The sequence below is a fragment of the Salmo salar genome, chromosome 09 (genome assembly GCF_965601325.2).
Source record: "Salmo salar chromosome 09, fSalSal1, whole genome shotgun sequence".
Taxonomy (NCBI): Eukaryota; Metazoa; Chordata; class Actinopteri; order Salmoniformes; family Salmonidae; genus Salmo; species Salmo salar.
This window is the reverse complement of record NC_138299.1, coordinates 76,382,336-76,401,549: the sequence shown is the minus strand read 5'-3', so window position 1 is coordinate 76,401,549 and position 19,214 is coordinate 76,382,336. Positions and strand designations below refer to the sequence as shown.

Below are 19,214 nucleotides of genomic sequence, written 5' to 3'. Positions count from 1 at the left end.
CTGACAGAGCTGGAGAGGATCTGCAGAGAATAATGGGAGAAACTCCAAATACAGGTTTGCCAAGCTTGTAGTGCCATACCCAAGATGACTTGAGGCTGTAATCACTGCCAAAGGTGCTTCAACAAAGTACTGAGTAAAGGGTCTGAATACTTATGTAAATGTGATATTTCAGTTACATTTTTAATACATTTGCTAAAATCTGTTTTGTCATTAGGGGGTATTGTGTGTAGATTGATGATGGAACATCCATTTTTGAATAAGGCTGCAACTTAACAAAATGTGGAAAAAGTCAAGGGGTCTGAATAGTTTCAGAATGCACTGTATGTGAATAGACAGTGGGGTACATATTAGCAGGAGACCTGGAGTCTGACAGTAGAAACCAAAAGCTCCTGATCTCACGAAATGAAGGATTACAGTTCCCCCTTGGTTCCTATGGAAGCCCAGTATCCCAGTAACAAAGGTCGATAAACAGAAATGTTAAGGTAATCGGCCGTTGCTCTAAAGGGATTTGCGTCGAGGCCTCCTTCAGGCTCCCTGACAGAGAGGGGACATCTGTTGCAGACACTCATGTTAGATGTAGAGTGGACCAGCCTCTTAAAGCATGGAGCAAGACCCTTATACTGCTTCAGATCCAGTTGTGAAGCTCCAGACTGATTGGAGGTCAGGGTCGGCCAGGGAACGGTTGGGGATGGGAGAGTTTTCCCTATCTGGTTAGTGAAGGGATACAGGTTAAGGACAGACATGGATGGCTCGTTGTGGGATTCCGCTCAGTACGTGAGATTCAAAGACTGAGTTGATAAACTAAAAAGACTAAAGGATGTTTAAACAGTTCATGGCGTCTCATATCACTGAGAAACTATTTGTCCTGTAAATGAGAATACTGTAAATACAGTCACTGAACAACTACTACAAGACATACAGTATTGTTGGATGCAGTGGGATATGGTTAACACAGACATACAGTATGTTGGATACAGTGGGATATGGTTAACACAGACACAGTATGTTGGATACAGTGGGATATGGTTAATACAGACATACAGTATGTTGGATACAGTGGGATATGGTTAACACAGACATACAGTATGTTGGATGCAGTGGGATATGGTTAACACAGACATACAACATAATTAGTAGCAGTAGCACAGTATTTCAACAAGGAGAGACAGTGGCCATGTCAGTGCTCTCTAAACCCTAGGAGCTACAGTGGGATGGCACTGAGACACAGCGCAGTGCACGAGACCCCATGTGGCAAACCCAATGCTTACAAACGTCATCTGCAGGCAAAACAACAAACACAACGTGACACACAAACAAAACATTGTGTTAGTTAGGAGCCATTCCTGGTGCTTAGCCGCTGATAGAGAGCGAGAGAGAGAGGTTAAGACAAGATTAGCTGGGAGTTAATCACAGCAGGCGAGCAACAATACAGGAGAGATCTGTTAGAGAAAGAGCAGGGTGAGTTAGTGACATGAGGCACCAGAGAGAACCCCTGGTAGAGACCAGGGACAGACAAAGGCACAGGAGTTCGGGGCAGTCGAGGGTGTAGTGTTGGCTGGAAAAGAGCACACCTATAGAGAGACGGGGAAAGAGTGGAGGAGAGGGACAAAGGTCGGTTTGGAAGTCTTAAATCACTAGCTTGCTGCACTTTACAATCACTGCACCAACAGTAGCCTGAACTGCCTAAACCTCCCTAGCTTGCGCATACAAATTAGTACTAGGAGCTGAATATGAGCGAAGTGAGTGAGCAGACAAACGTTGGAGGAGATGCGTTCATGTTATTATAAAAGGAGGAGGCCTGAGTAATGCAGACAAGGACAAGAAAATAAAATATAAACTTGGTTCATGCTAGCCACCTTGGTCGTCTGACGTCCCCTTATCGAGCTTGGAGGGGGTCAGTGTTCTGCCCCCCCCAGCTCGTGTCAGGGAGGAGCTTCTCTTCTTCAGGGAGGGGCCTACAGACAGGAGAGTGGGGTTACAGCCTATCAAGGACAGAGGGGCCAGGAGCAAGTTCCCCCGAAAGGCCCTAATGAACCACATGGATTTCATTAAGAGTAATTTTGTTATATCATTACAGTACAAATCAATATGCCTTGAATTCTACCTTAGTGGACTGTGTAGCTAAATGACACTATGATCATAATCCGATTACTTGCTCTCTCTCTATAGAGGGCTACATGTCTAGCACCACGGTACTGTATGATGTTAGCCTGCATCTGCCAACTATTCAGGCTTAAAGAAAACATTTGTTTCTCTAACAAGCAAACAATGTCTACGTAATACTCTCTAGAACAATTATGTTATTCTCTAAGGCACTCGTTTCCTGTGTGGAAAAAGAGCGTTGTCAAAAGCTTCAGAGCCACACCAGGCAACGTTTGCTCAGACCTATGAAATGGAGTGTAGAGCATGAAGAGGATGGCTGTGTTGGGCGAGGATAGTGGTGTATGGGGGGGGGCCTTAATATGCACCTGTCTGTTCCACCTGAAGCTTTTTTCTGCCTTCCTTAGTGGGCTGAGTGTCTAGGTCGACTTTGTTGTTTCTAGGCAACCGGTTCAGTGACGAACTCCTCACACGAGCACCTGAGAGACAACGAGGAGACACCCACTGAAACGGTGAAGCTGTGACACAGCCATTTCTCTTTACAGCTGAAGTCGGAGGTTTACACACACTTAGGTTAGAGGCATTAAAACTCGTTTTTCAACCACTCCACAAACTTCTTGTTTACAAACTATAGTTTGGGCAAGTTGGTTAGGACATCTACTTTGTGCATGACAAGTCATTTTTCCAACAATTGTTTTATTTCACTTACAATTCACTGTATCACAATTCCAGTGGGTCAGAAGTTTACATACACTAAGTTGACTGTGCCTTTAAACAGCTTGGAAAATTCCAGAAAATTATGTCATGGCTTTAGAAGCTTCTGATAGGCTTACTGACATCATTTGAGTCAATTGGAGGTGTACCTGTGGATGTATTTCAGGGCCTACCTTCAAACTCAGTGCCTCTTTGCTTGACATCATAGGAAAATCTAAAGAAATCAGCCAAGACCTCAGAAAATAAATTGTAGACCTCCACAAGTCTGGTTCATCCTTGGGGGCAATTTCCAAACGCCTGAAGGTACCACGTTCATCTGTACAAACAATAGTACGCAAGTATAAACACCATGGAACCACGCAGCTGTCATACCGCTCAGGAAGGAGATGCGTTCTGTCTCCTAGGGATGAACGTACTTTGGTGCGAAAAGTGCAAATCAATCCCAGAACAACAGCAAAGGACCTTGTGAAGATGCTGGAGGAAACAGGTACAAAAGTATCTATACCCACTGTAGTGGCTTCCTTTCCTCTTTACCATAGCCACTGCCCAAGCCTGAAGCGGGGTTGTTTGGTACGCATACAGTCCACACTCAAGGTTTCCAAAAGGCCAAACATTCAATGTGATCCAGGGATATGGTGCAACAAAAATGTTTATTCCTCTTATATCTAACAGGAAAATGAATATCCAATCAACTTAAAACATAGATTACTTGATATGGAAAATACACAATATGACCTGTCTGTATGTCTGTATGGTCAAAAAACTATACCGCTCCCGCGTCTAGCAAGGACTCCTCCCCCCAAAGGCCCAACTTCCTGCTTTTATCCTAACACACTTACTGCAGTACAATGAATGGGCAAGAGGGGGGGGACAAAACTAAGTTACACTAACAACAAATGAATACATCTCAATCAGGTAAATATAAATCATAAAGGTACGTACCTAATATTTCATCATATACATTCATATTTACACAAATATACATGGAGCTCTGAATGTTCTGTCTTTTATACAAATATGTCCAAATAGGCTCTAACACCCACAGTAAAACCAGTCCTATTTCGACATAACCTGAAAGGCCGCTCAGCAAGGAAAAAGCCAATGCTCCAAAACCGCCATAAAAAAAGCCAGACTACGGTTTGCAACTGCACATGGGGACAAAGATCGTACTTTTTGGAGAAATGTCCTCTGGTCTGATGAAACAAAAATAGAACTGTTTGGCCATAATGACCATTGTTATGTTTGGAGGAAAAAGGGGAAGGCTTGCAAGCCGAAGAACACCATCCCAACAGTGAAACACAGGGGTGGCAGCATCATGTTGTGGGGGTGCTTTGCTGCAGGAGGGACTGGTGCACTTCACAAAATAGATGGCATCATGAGGGAGGAAAATGATGTGGATATATTGAAGCAACATCTCAAGACATCAGTCAGGAAGTTAAAGCTTGGTCGCAAATGGGTCTTCCAAATGGACAATGACCCCAAGCATACTTCCAAAGTTGTGGCAAAATGGCTTAAGGACAACAAAGTCAAGGTATTGGAGTAGCCATCACAAAGCCCTGACCTCAATCCTATAGAACATTTGTGGGCAGAACTGAAAAAGCGTGTGCGAGCAAGGAGGCCTACAAACCTGACTCAGTTACACCCGCTATGTCAGGAGGAATGGGCCAAAATTCACCCAACTTATTGTGGGAAGCTTGTGGAAGGCTACCTGAAACGTTTGACCCAAGTTAAACAATTTTAAGGCGATGCTACAAAATACTAATTGAGTGTATGTAAACTTCTGACCCACTAGGAATGTGATGAAAGAAATAAAAGCTGAAATAAAATCACTCTACACTATTATTGTGACATTTTGACCTAAGACAGGGACTTTTTACTAGGATTAAATGTCAGGAATTGTGAAAAACTGAGTTTAAATGTATTTGGCTAAGGTGTATGTAAACTTCCGACTTCAACTGTACATGATTCCATATGTATTATTTCATAGTTTTGATGTCGTCACTATTATTCTACAATGTAGAAAATAGTACAAATTAAGAAAAACCTTGAATGAGTAGGTGTCCAAATTTTTGACTGGTACTGTATATATTGATGAGAACAAAAGTAGTAGCGAATTGCCATAGCGGACGCTAGCTAAATGCTAACAAGCGCAAGAGAACATAAAGTAAATGCAAGGACAGACAACCCAGCCCAAGTTATAAACTATGTCAAAAGGCTACTCATAATTGATCCAGGGGGGGATTGATTGTCTCTGCTGTAACCCAGAACTTTGATTTTGCAAGCTAGCCACCTATTCCTAGCAAGTTAGCAAACCAAACGCATAGCTGGAGCCCTGAGCTGGAGAAAATGATTTGGCACTTAGAAAGTTAGAACTAGAATTTAAGATATTTAGCTGGAAAACAATAGTAGTGAATTTCAAGTGCAACCTGATCAGCCTCTCTTGTGCTGCTCAACAGTGGGCGTCATGTTAGGAAACGTCAGTTGGCTCCACGTGCTCTTTGTAAACAAGCATACCATGTGACTGGCTCAATTGATTTTTTGTGAATAAAAATAAATAAAATACATAAAAATAATAAATAGGGACAGTATTGAAAATCATACCACCGGTATTTCAAAATATCCCAGTATATACACTATACTGCCCAAGCCTAGATTGGACCCAGAATGATGATTCTTCTCAAAAAGGTCAGAAACAGTGCAATTCCTTGTGAATCAAATCAGGATGAACTGCATTAGGATAAGAAAGGAAGGTACAGTACAATGACTACTGAAGAGGAGAGGGAGAAGGTAGACCATAAACAGATTACTGATCCTTTGGCACCCCTCCTTATGATTCCGAGACACTTCCCTGTGTCACAAAGTGCGCTAAAAAGTGGAAGGGAGCACTAAATGGATGCAATGGAATCACAAGTTCATGCTGGGTTTGTCATTGGTTGAGATCAGAGACAGCGAGCCACAGCATTTGTTTACCAGTCTCTTAATGCTCCTCTGATCGGCTTGTCACTCAGTTCCTGGACATAGGAAGAAGAGGGTCAACAAGGTTGACAACAACTGTGACAGTGGCTGGGCATGAGGGTGGGTAGGGACTTACTTTTGTCAGGTGATTTGATGAGGGTGGCGGAGGAGGAGGACAGGCGCTTGTTGATGCCAGAATCGGCCGTCTGTTTCAGGTTCATGGTGGAGGTAGAGCGCTTGTCAGCTAAGGGGAGGCAGGGACAGACAGACAGGGAGGGACGAGGGAGTTATACAGGAGGACCACTAGGAGACTGGGCGTGGGGGAGAGGAAATAGAGGGAGATGGGGGCAGGGTTTTTGCAGGGTCCGAATGCCCTGCCTGCAGCTAATATTCAACACTAATTTAGTCATGTCTATAGTATACTGCACTGGTGGGGCAATATTTAAACCAAACATTGATCAATAGGGATGGGAATTGCCAGGGACCTCACAATACGATATTGTGCCGATACTGTAATTTGATGTTCCAAAACATATTGCTTACTATGGCTGCGTTTACACAGACAGCCCAATTCAGATTTTTTCCCCCTTCACTAATTGGCCTTCTGACCAATCAGAACAGCTCCGAAAAAGACCTGATGTGATCGGTCAAAAGACCAATTAGTGGAAAAAATATCAGATTTGGGCTGCCTGTTGAAATGCAGCCTATATGTCTGCTGCAGAGAGACAAGAGAGAGTTTTAGATCAGTCATGGATATAAAAGTGAGGCACAACATGTTTGCTCACTATTTAAAAAGATGGAGAACAAGCCATAGGATGAAAAATAACGGCGTTTTGGCGCAGGTACAGCCAACTCGCACTAGCTAATGCTACCTAGCAAAAAATATATAATTCGATACTAGAAGTCATAGGATTTAAATAATATTGCGATGTAACTGTACAGATCCCCCCCCCCCATTACTATTGATCAATCTAAGGCAATTCTGAATATTGATGCATATTTTAGTGCTGACATTTCTTGGCAAATAGCATTACACCGGCATCTTTACTTCATACATTCTTTATACATGAACATCAAGGGCCAGACCAAAGCCATTCAAATTCTTAGCCAGGCACAGCAATTAGTGGAAAGAACTGAAAATCCAGAAAATATCAACTGAATAGACACCACAGGTGAACAGTCAAGAGAACGTGGACAGTAGTTGGCACATGCGTGAAACAGTAGTGCTCCTCAGAGTGCTCAGTGCCTCCATGTGACAGCTGACCTGGAAGTGCTAGAGAGTGAGAGAGAGTGAAAGAAGGAGAGGACATCCACAGGCTGCGTTTCCATTCAGCGAGCCCAAGGCATGTGGGACAGAAGCGACAGTGAAGTTCCCCTTACATGTTGATCTAAGATCAGCCTTGCATTTTCCCTCCTGAAGGTTCATTTTAGGATTGGGGGAGGGTAAGCTGATCCTAGATCTGTGCATACAAGCAACATCAACCCATCCCTGGGAGAACAGGAAGATATTAGTGAGGCAGTGAGTGACTAAGAAAAGGGCTGTTGGTTAACATAACAGTGCCAGTCCATGCTACTGTACTGTAGGTATGTATAGTACAGGTATCAACCAGCACCTTGTGTCCTGGGGGGCTTTTCTGGAGACGCGGGGGAGATAACTATAGCTACTGGAGAGGAGGCGCCTGCGTCAGGGTCTCCTGTGGGCGAGAAAGGGTCTCAGCAGGGAGAGGGGAGAAGACACATAAACCCCCCCCCACACGGACAGAGTGGAAGAGGAACAGGGCTGGCTGACAAACATCAATAGATTCAGCTCTCTGACCATCAGAGCCCACAACACAGCTGCTAGGAAACAGGCTCACATCATAAGAGGCTCTAATGGATCAGACCACAGAAATGTCAATTTTTTTTGACTGATAACGTACATATTTTGGACCTATAATAAGTACATTAGTTTTATACAGTATGGGCCGGATTCCCTGACACAGATTAAGCACAATCCTGGACTGAAAAGCACTTTCAAATGGAGACTATCATATTTTTAAATCCAGAACTAGGTGTAATCTATTCCTGGGAAACTGCCCTATTTGTACAATAAATGCCTTGCCTGAAACAAAAACAAAAAAATAAATGTTTGTGATAGCTGCCTCACTGTATGTCACTGCACATTAATGCTTCATTAACTAAAGGCAGTCAGACTTCAAATAATAACAGAAAACATTGAGAAACATCGGTAACAACCTACATAGAGAACACAGAGCCAATCAACATAACTCCAGCTGACAGCCAACCAATAACGAGCCAGTCAATGTGAGGATGCATCAGCAAGTTTTACCGACTTGTGTCATTCAGCGTCCCGCTGTCAGACAAGCAGAAACTTCTTACACACACACACACACACACACACACACACACACACACACACACACACACACACACACACACGTGGAGTCCTATACACTTTGTAGTCCTATCTATATGGTATAGAGAGCAGAGTGGGAATGGTATGATGGAGGGTTCCTTACCAGGTCGGTTGTCTGACTCTGAAAGCCCTCCCCAGGACCACCTCTTCTGCTTCTGCTCCACTCTCTGGCTGCGCTCCAGGGTCCGCCGCATCACCGCCTCATAGTGCTCCTGCAGCATACACACACACACAGAGAGAGACGAGGGGCGAGACGGGGGGAGCGAGAGCGAGACGGGGGGAGCGAGAGAGGGGTGATAGTGAGAGAGGGGGGATAGCGAGCGAGAGATATGAGAGAGGGGGGAATGGAGAGGAAAAAGAGAGAGAGGGGGAGTTTAAGAGTTACGGAGAGAGAGATGGCACAGTGGCGGAATGCAAAGTCATTCAGAAATAATCTTGGTCTCCCAAACCAAAATAAACAAGGTCAAACAGATAATGGGACAAAAATGACGACATGAACATATGTCCCAGAATGATGAGTCGGTAACTCAAGGTGAAATGCTATTTTCCGTCTGACTAGCTGACAATAACAGTTCACTACAATATGACCATAGTGATGAGAGAGGGGGTGAGGGAGATCATTTTGAGAGATGTAAGATAACATCATATTTGAGAGCGATCAAGCCAAATTGTCTGTTCTGCTTTGAAACAAAGACACATATCACTATAATATCTTTTAAATTCTGAAATCTTTCAGATGTCACGACCAACACTAAATTGTTCTGGGGCCGTTGCTGTAGTGGTGAAAAGCAGCAGGCCACTAATAACAAAGTGTCTGGAATAAGAACTCTGAGGGACTGAGCTTCCTGCAGCAGACGCCCATGAAAAGAAGCTAAAACAGGATATGGTTTCATTCATAACAAGTACCAAAGTATGCAGACTTTATTGAAGTTCTTCACCCATGCTCTAACCGAGACATAGCATTAACTCTGCCAATTAGGCTACACCATAAAATACCACAGACCTGAGCAGTGAGCATGGCCACCTCGTGATGAGTTAAGTTCACCAGTACCAATTTAAATACATTCTTCTTGCTTACTTGTACATCTGCATAGCCTGGTTCAGACACATTTGTATCATTCCCAAACCACTGCATCTCAGGGCCTAAAATTTACACATGCCAAATACAGGTCGGTCAGCCGCGTTGGCGGGTGGTCTGGGCCCCACAGTGCAAGCATTTCACTCGCATTAGCGAATAAATAAGAATTAAGTAAAGTACGAGAACATTTATCACCAAAATAAATGCAGCAGTAATTGTAGCGGAAATACATTTTTCTCATCTACCTGCCACAGTAGCTGGTGGACCAAAAGGTTCCATGCCCAGCACACACCAGAGTTGACTGGAATATATCCCAATAATACCAGCTGTATCTGTAGTGCCACGCTGGTGTTGAGGATGACCCCAGGGGCCCGTACCTTCTCCTCCTCCTGTTTCTGCTTCCTCTTCCCCTCCACGGCCGAGCGTCTCTGCTCCTCCTTCCTGCGCTGCTCGTCCAGCTTCTTCTGGCGCTCCTCCATCTGACGCTCCACCTGCAGCTTGGCCTTACGCTCCCGCTCCAGAATCTGAGTTTCCTTTGTAGCTAAAGATGGGTGGGGGGGGGGGGGGGTTGTGAGGATGCAAGTGTGGGTCAGTGTGAAAGGGTGTGGTGAAAAAAACACAAGGGAAAACACATTGGTTTGTTTACTTTGTGACCAGCCCAGAGGTCACCTCATTAAATCTCCCAGTAAAGTCCCTCTACACTCTAAAGAAGGCATTTCCTGTCTTAACAGGAAATGCCTCTGAGGACTTGCAATGTATGTACTTGTGTATGTTGCTAACCCAATGATTTGATTAGGGCTGAAATGGTCAGGGTCAGAGACTGGGCCCATTAAAGAGGATGTTACTAGAATGTTCTGTTGGATTCTGAACCACCATTCAGACTGAGCTCTTACCTTGCTGTCTATCGGCCTCCTCTCGTCTCTCTTTCGCCACTCGAAGACGTTCGTCTATCCTTAGTGCAGCACCATCAATGACTGCATGCACACACAGACACACAGGTAAGTGGGAACACACTCACTTTCACACACATGCGGTGGAGAAAGTGTGGACATGGGTGAAGCATCGTTGGTGGATTATAATGAGCTGCAGTGTCACTGAGTGAATCACCTGACAGGCAGATGTGTCCATCATGTGCCTACCTGACATTAATGCACTTTGAGTTATATTACTGTAACTGTGTTACGTGGAAATAGCGAGGAGATCGGTCTAATTTCCAAGCCCTTGCATAATTCAGGGAATTATTGATTTTGCACAAAAATAAAATTGTGATCGCGGAATCACGGAGGGACTGATTAGGCTACTCTGCAATGAATTACAGCAGGTAGGCCTAATTTATGACTACTGAGGTTAAGATCATGTTAGCGCATGATAAAAACATACAACATTAGCTAGGCCTCCTTGAAGAACGGCAGAGGCTTAGGGTGACATAGGAGTCATTCTGGTGGTATGTATGCTTGTGTAGACCTGTGCATAATATATACATGTGTGTGTACTCTATGTTCGTACATGTGTGTGTGCGTGACTGTGTGAGTTTATACAGATGCAGCAGGCAGGGGCTGTTTTGTTACCTGGCTGGGGAGACTTCGCTGCTGCTGCTGGGGATGGCGTGTTACCTGCTGCTGGGGATGCAGGCCCTGGGCTGCTCCCTGCTAGGCTGCGCCGCTCTTCTGCCTGTGCCTGCGCAGCTGAAGCTGTAAGCGCACACACACACAGAGAGAGAGAGAGACAGAGTCACGCGGTCTAGTATGATCAATAAAAAGAAATAAAAAAAGACATCTAACGAAATGAAAATGATTTTGGAATAACGAGCTGCTGAGCAAGCAGTTTACACTGTGCTTTGTTTATCCTCCATAGGAATGCATGTTCTAGAGAGATCCAGATGATTTAACACTACAGAACAATCCATCTAGTCAGCCTATAGCCACTAGCCTCGCCCTCATCAATGGTCAGCCAGGCAGCTGTACACAGGGCTCTGTGACACACTGGGTCAGATGGGCTTTGGTCACGACACTAAGTGCTGGGCTTTTCTATACAAACATCCCAGGAAGAACCTGAAATGTAAAAAAATGTCATGGCATGGGCCCACCATTGACTTTGTTATAATGTTTGAGTCACTAAGATAACATATGAACAAGGCATAAGCCATGGTAAAATGTGTAGAATTGCAGTTACTTTGTTTTAATACAGAATTCGCTCTCAGCCACATGACAAATGTGTAGAATTACAGGAAACTAGATTTTTTTTTAAATAAATAAAATTGTCAAATGTTCTCTTCCCGATGGCAAAATGTGCAGAATGAGGTAATGAGCATTTCGCAACAAAGCATCCTTCACTCATGCTGCCAAACATACCCTCGTAAAACTGACCATCCTACCAATCCTCGACTTCGGCGATGTCATTTACAAAATAGCATCCAATACCCTACTCAACAAACTGGATGCAGTCTATCACAGTGCCATCCGTTTTGTCACCAAAGCCCCATATACTACCCACCACTGCGACCTGTACGCTCTCGTTGGCTGGCCTTCGCTTCATAATCGTCGCCAAACACATTGGCTCCAGGTCATCTACAAGACCCTGCTAGGTAAAGTCCCCCCTTATCTCCGCTCACTGGTCACCATAGCAGCACCCACCTGTAGCACGCGCTCCAGCAGGTATATCTCTCTGGTCACCCCTAAAGCCAACTCCTCCTTTGGTCGTCTCTCCTTCCAGTTCTCTGCTGCCAATGACTGGAACGAACTACAAAAATCTGAAACTGGAAACACTTATCTCCCTCACTAGCTTTAAGCACCAGCTCCCAGATCACTGCACCTGTACATAGCCCATCTATAATTTAGCCCAAACTACTACCTCTTCCCCTGTATTTATTTATTTTGCTCCTTTGCACCATATTATTTATATTTTAACTTTGAACTTTCTTCAAACTACATATCTACCATTCCAGTGTTTTTCTTGCTATACTTTATTTACTTTGCCACCATGGCATTTTTTTGCCTTTACCTCCCTTATCTCACATCATTTGCTCACATTGTATATAGTCTTATTTTTTATCTACTGCATCATTGATTGTTGTTTTACTCCATGTGTAACTCTGTGTTGTTGTATGTTGTCGAACTGCTTTGCTTTATCTTGGCCAGGTCGCAATTGTAAATGAGAACTTGTTCTCAACTTGCCTACCTGGTTTAATAAAGGTGAAATAAATCAATAAATAAATAGTACAGGAAAGCTCATATACAGAGGATGAGAATCTGCGGGAGAAAACTCAGCCGGATATACACAATAAAACCAAAAGGCAGGTTATCAGTGAGTGGAAACTCCAAAATCAGGAACATGAAGTGGACTACAGAAGAAGACATACTACAGCTCTTTACATTAGCCCATATCAGTGTGGTTCTGACTGGAGAAGAGAAACCTCAAAAGACAGACAATGGATCTCTAAGTTCAACAGTCCTCCACTCCCAAACGGACTGGTATTGATGTATATCTTTAGCCATTGGCCTTTACAGAGCTGATAGCAAAAGTCAACAGGAGGACAAAACCAACATGACAAACAAAGCTGCATCAATACCTTAGTCTTCAATATGTTTCACTCAGGTCGTCACAGATGAATGACTCGGTCAAAGTCTGCTGATAATCCCATAGGAAGTGGACATCAGTTTACTTTTCCTCTCATCACGCTTCACAGAGTGGGAATCCCAGTTAAGTGAAAAGTGTTCTAACGGCCTTATGACTGTCTGATTACCTTCCTAAGACTCAGATAAGCCTAATAGACAAATTAGCTAACCCACTGCCTCTGTAGAAACTGAGGGGTGCGCAGTATTAGATTACACATTTGGGGTGAGTGGTTAAATAGCGGTGTCTCGTGAGCTAGCAACTAACATCCATCCTGCCCTCAGGGGAATAAACAAAACACAATGAGAGGGTGTGAAATGAGATAAAACATAGGCCAATATACAGCTCTTGAATGTATGAAACAGAGGAGAAAATATATAATCCGATCCAAGTCGGGGGAGATAAGGAATCATCCACTAGACGAAGTTCAAAACCTCATCAAATCAGCCTAAAAGGGACTCTTACAACACACCATTCATCTGGTGTCCTCCTCGCCCTGCCAATACTTAGGCAGTTCTGTCACATGGCAACTGTTGTTCAGCAATGCAGAGTACAGCTTGAGAGACCAGACAAGGGCTTATGCATCTCACTCACTGTCGATCCAAGCCTCAATTCACACTCACTCCAAGCACCAAAGTCTTTTCAGTGTGGGATTTTTATTGTTTTATTTAACTAGGCAAGGCAGTTTAGAACAAATTCTTATTTTCAATGACGGCCTACCCCGGCCAAATCCGGACGACGCTGGGCCAATTGTGCGCCGCACTATGGGACTCCCAATCAAGGCCAGTTGTGATACAGCCTGGAATCGAAGCAGGTTCTGTCGTGACGACTCTAGCACTAAGATGCAGTGCCTTAGACCGCTGCGCCACTCGGGAGCCCTAAGTCAGATGAACTTGTGAATACCTTCTTACGTTTCTGCGTCCAGTATGAAGGAGGTTTGAGGTAGATTTGCAAACCAATGCCAACTAGCGTTAGCACAATTATTGAAAGTCTATGGGAACAGCTAGCATGCTAGTTAGTAATTGCGCAAACGCTAGATAGCAACATCCTACAAACTGCACGCAGACACATAAAAATGGTATTCACCAGTTCATCCGACTCTGGGGAAGTAGATAAAAAGGGCTTCATTGCCAAAATCCAGAACAATGCTTTTAAAAAGATTGCAGTCAATTTCATAATGACCAACTTTAGGTTAGTAGTTCCTTTACATGAACACTTGGGAAATATATTGACCACATTTATCAAATGAAAGTCTGTGGTCTGTCATCAGGGGCCAGGTCTGAGGTAGCATGTCATGTAGTTGGGCAGGGCTCTGGGTAAAAAAAGGTAAAGAATTCACACTGCCCTTGCCTTTGAACGAGGACTTAACTTTACTGCCAGTTCAATTAAACTTTTTTAGGTCCGAATAGTCTTTGCATTCACATTGCTATGTTTAGAAAGCAACCAAGATATACTTAACAAAAATATAAAAACGCAATATGCAACAATTTCAACGATTTTACGGAGTTAGTGCATATAAGGTAATTTGCCAATTTAAATGAATTGAATAGGCCCTAATCTATGGATTTCACATGACTGGGCAAGGGTGCAGCCATGGGTGGGGGAGCCAGGCCCAGCCAACTGAGCTTTTCTCCACCAAAGGGCTTTATTATAGACAGAAATACTCCTCAGTTTTATCAGCTGTCTGGGTTGCTGGTCTCAGACGATCCCGCTGGTGAAGAAGCCGGATGAGGTGATCTGTGGTTGTGAGGCCAGTTGGACGTACTGACACATTTTTCTAAAATGACATTGGAGGCAGCTTATGGTAGAGAAATTTACTTTCAGTTCTCTGGCAACAGCTCTGGTGGACATTCCTGCAGTCAGCATGCTAATTGCACACACACTCAAAACTTGAGACGTCCGTGGCATTGTGTCGTTTGACAAAACTGCACATTTTAGAATGGCCTTTCATTGTACCCAGGCGCACATGTGTAACGACCATGCTGTATAAATCAGCTTCTTGATGTCACACCTGTCAGGTGGATGGATTATCTTGGCAAAAGAGAAATGCTCACCTACAGGGATGTAAACAAATTTGTGCACAAAATTTTAGATTATTTTTGTGCATATTTTTATTTCAGCTCATGAAACATGGGATCAACACTTTACATTTATATTCTGTGTATTTTTCCAACATTCCCTCAATGCACTCTGGGTAAAAGTACAGGACAAGCCACTCCATCAGAATGTGCTATCGGACAACTAGATATACTGTACCTACTTACATTTTGGAAGCTAATAGATAGCATTTCGTTAAAAGATGACAATTGTAATCAGAAGATACAATAATATTTAAATTTTAACATTAAAATACCAGTAGAATAACTGCTGATTAAATAATGCTGTAGGCCCAATTTAAAATTATACACCCAATGTAGGCTACTGCCCCTTTAAGAGCTAGAACGGATTTTGTACCCATGTTATGATTTACATTTACATTTTAGTCATTTAGCAGACGCTCTTATCCAGAGCGACTTAGTAGTGAATACATACATTTCATACGTTTCATTTTCATTTCATGTATTTTTTTGGACTGGCCCCCCGTGGGAATCGAACCCACAACCCTGGCGTTGCACACACCATGCTCTACCAACTGAGCCACAGGGATTCTCACCAAATATGTTGTCTTCTCACTATTCAAACCCCACAATCAATAAACAGCTTATGAAGCTATTTTAGCCTATAGATCAACATATTGCAAAGAAATAATCATAACATCGTGTCAGTACAAAGCGGTATTTTTGAATTTCTGTGCATCCTTGACAATCTCTAATTAATATCCATAAACAGCACACTTTTTTCCCCACGAACCTGCACATCATCTTCTCTCACCAGTGTGAGGGGTTATGGCAGGGGAAACGGTGTTGCAGTAGTCTACTGTGTGGTGTGGGAATAATGACAAGCGAACCTGGAGAGCTTTGTGTTCACATTGCCCCAAAAAAGGGACCAGATCACAGAATTCAAGCAAACCAAACTCAGACAACCTATCGAGATGGTCTCAGTTCAATTCACATCTGGGGCTCTTTTGAGGGGTCTGAGTTCCTTTGGAGTGTTCATACTCTATTCATAGACAGACTCTTGGTCCAGGTAGTGGTCATTCAGATTGTCGATCCAAAAAGAGTTCCACTGAAGACAGTCATCTTTAAAAGAAGTTGAAATAATTCCCTGCTTGTGTGATAGCGTGATTAGAAGTAGGTGCAGCCTGCCCTCACAGACGCAGATTAAAAGAGCAGGCCAGAGGACATAGAGAATATGCAAAAGGGATTGTCTGAGTCACTGTCCTCATCCTCTCGGTCACTCACAAAGGAGGACAGTGGGCAAACAGTGAGCCCTCTCCTCCAGCACAAAGCATGCAAATAACAGTACACCATAGCAACAATAAAGGACTGAGTCCCTGGTTACACCATCTATGCTCCAGTCCATACCCATTAACCCTGCCACACCTGGGAGGCTAGTGATACCATCAATTTATCCTAAGTTAATATTGGTCATAGACTAGCCTACATTAACTGGACAATGCAATAGGGGTTTCAATTGAATATAATGCTTTTATTCAGGTCTTTTCACCACAGACTTATACGCATTTTACATTTTAGTCATTTAGCAGACGCTCTTATTCAAAGCAACTTAGAGTAGTGAGTGCATACATTTTCGTACTGGTCCCCTGTGGGAATCGAACCCACAACCCTGGGTTCGAGCCATGCTCTACCAACTGAGCCACACAGGACCACGTATTGTAGAACTGAAAGAGCCAGGTGTCCTTGTGCACACTGAAAGGAGCTGACAAGAGGAGGGAGAGGGCACCTGCATCCATCACTATGGAGATTTGCATTGATAAGCATACATTAGACCCGAGTGGGCTGGCTGCAGTAAATCAGACAGACTGGATGACGCAGCACAAAGCCGGACAAGAGCGTGGGTGGCGTTTTTATAACAGTAATGACAATGGGGACAACAGCAATGGTGACTGAGTGAAGGTATTAAGCAAAACCATTAGCACACACACAACAAATTTGCCTGCCTAGCCGATGTCAATTGGAGTTACGTTTCAATGGTATTTTATCTACGTTTCAATCAGGTTTCAGAAAACAGCATGGCACTTCTACTGTAGCAACAAATGTTGTTAATTATATCATTGATGCCATGGACAAGAAACGGCACCCTTATTAATCGATCTGTCAAAGGCATTTGACACAGTTGATCACGACATGTTGCAAAGACTTGCCAACACAGAATTATCTGATCAGGCAGTCTCTTGGTTCAAAAGCTGCGTGTCAGAAACTGGACAGAGTTCTGATGGCAAGTCACCAGATAGGTTAACTGTCCAGAAGGGGGCAGGACCACTGTTCACTATTTATATTAAAGGGACACTTCTGGATTTTGGCAATGAGTCAGATGAACTTCTGGATACCATTTTTGTGTCTCTGTGTCCAGTATGAAGAACGTTGGAGGAAGTTTTGCGAGCCCATGCTAACTAGTTTTAGCACAATTAGAAATCTATGGGTATAGACTTCAAGTCATTGCGCTAACGCTAGTTAGCATTTGCGCTATCACTAGTTAGCAACTTTCTTCAAACCGCACACTCATACAAAATGGAATCCATGAGTTCATCGGACTACGGGGAAGCAGATAAAGGGCCTCATTGACAAAATCCCGAAGAATCCCTTTAATAATGTTGGTATAATAATGACGTGTCAAATGCTAGTTTTCATTTTTATGCTGACGACAGTTATTTATTGTTGTGCCGCAACATTGAATAAGGCCTTTGAAGAACTGCAATCTGCCTTTACTATTGTCCAGACTCAGCTCTGTCAGCTGAAGTGGCTTTAAAATGCTGAAAAAAACAAAGTTGATGGTTTTCACAAAATCTAAGATGAAACCTCAGACTCTCCCATGTATAGTCACTATGCAGATAGAGTATAAGAGAAGCAACTTACAAGTACTTGGGGTCTCTTGATAGATGAGTGTCTCACCTTAAAACCCACATCGAAGGTTCAAGTTGGGTTTTTATTTTCATAATAAGTCATGTTTTTCTTTTGAAGAGAGAAAGAGGCTCGTTTCCGCTACTTTCGTGCCTGTAATTGATTATGGTGATATCTTGTACTTGTTTGTCCCTGTGACATCATTACGCATGCTGGACACTAACATGGGGCGAATGGGAACAGTTCCATTAAATTAGAGCATGGCACTCCCCCTAGAATTGAAAAGAGGAACTAGGCAAGGTTGCCCAATTTCACCTTAACTCTTCCTACTTGCAACCCAACTTTTACAAGTTTTGTTAAATCCAGCGATATAAAAGGGATCTCTATTGCTGACAGAGATATCACCAGTAAGCTTGTAGACGACACCACCCTCTTTTTGAAAGATGCTGACCAGATTCCTAGAGCAGTCGATGTGATAAATATTTTTTCCAAAGCATCTGGTCTTTGCCTTAAGTGTGAATTGTTTGCTGTTAAAGACTGTGTGATACTCTCTATATGCAATATTCCAGTCAAGGAAAAAGTAACGTACCTTGGGATTACCATGTTGATCTAAGGATCAACAGACAAGATGCTCATTAAATGTCATACCTATTTTTGAAAAGAAAAGTTTAACCATTGGTTGCTGAGGGATTTATCCTTGAAAAGGTCAAGTATTGCTTTCTAAAGCTATCTCCAGACTTACATATGCAGCCCAGTCCCTACAGCTTAACAAAATAAGTAAACCGGTTGACTAGATGCTCTTCAACTCCATCTGGAAAAATCATACACATTATATTACGAAATCTGTCGCTATGAACACATGAATATGGTGGTCTCATTTTTTTTGGGTTTTCATACTTTGAATAATACTTAAGATAAATTGGGCTAAACATTTCCTAAAGAATACAACTTCAATTTGGAATTTCATCCCTCATATCTTCTCCCGTTTAGGTGGCTTCAATTTTGTGTTACTTTGTAACTATAACAATGATTAGATTCCTACAAAATGATCTGCTTTTCATAGACAATTATTCTTAGCGTGGTCGTTAATATATAAACAATTTTTCCCAGCATAGGCATTTCATTTGGAACAATAAGGATATTTTGTATAGAAACAAGTCTATTTTTTTTAAGAACTGGTTTAATAATCATATCCTGCTGATGAGTCAACGTTTTAATGCAGAAGGGTTGTCAATCATTATAAGGAATTTCTCTCTTTACAATATCCCTGTCACACCTAGAGAGTTCACCATAGTCTGATGCTATTCCATCTGGAACTCTCATGTTGTTTAGAGGTGTAACCAGACCTCACCTTCTTGACATACCCTCACTTAATCCA

The 19,214-nt window shown here is 43.0% G+C and overlaps 1 protein-coding gene across 17 annotated transcripts in view; it reads right to left on the bottom strand.

Moving 5' to 3' along the window:
- The window catches only part of LOC106611719 (uncharacterized), a 47,908-nt gene that overhangs the window by 22,120 nt on the left and 6,574 nt on the right, over positions 1 to 19,214 (bottom strand). For 4 of the 17 annotated variants that reach the window (XM_014212220.3, XM_045723919.1, XM_045723922.1 and 1 more), the window contains exons 2-9: positions 10,832 to 10,954; positions 10,157 to 10,237; positions 9,641 to 9,804; positions 8,289 to 8,397; positions 7,383 to 7,463; positions 5,906 to 6,013; positions 2,469 to 2,579; positions 1,857 to 1,955 (exon numbers count right to left, since the gene is read on the bottom strand). In XM_014212220.3, coding sequence (XP_014067695.2) covers positions 1,857 to 1,955; positions 2,469 to 2,579; positions 5,906 to 6,013; positions 7,383 to 7,463; positions 8,289 to 8,397; positions 9,641 to 9,804; positions 10,157 to 10,237; positions 10,832 to 10,954 — 876 coding nt within the window. Of the gene's footprint in view, positions 1 to 1,856; positions 2,580 to 5,784; positions 5,810 to 5,905; positions 6,014 to 7,382; positions 7,464 to 8,288; positions 8,398 to 9,640; positions 9,805 to 10,156; positions 10,238 to 10,831; positions 10,955 to 19,214 lie in introns of those variants that run through there. The other 13 variants (XM_045723926.1, XM_045723928.1, XM_045723932.1 and 10 more) reach the window with 6 other exon arrangements.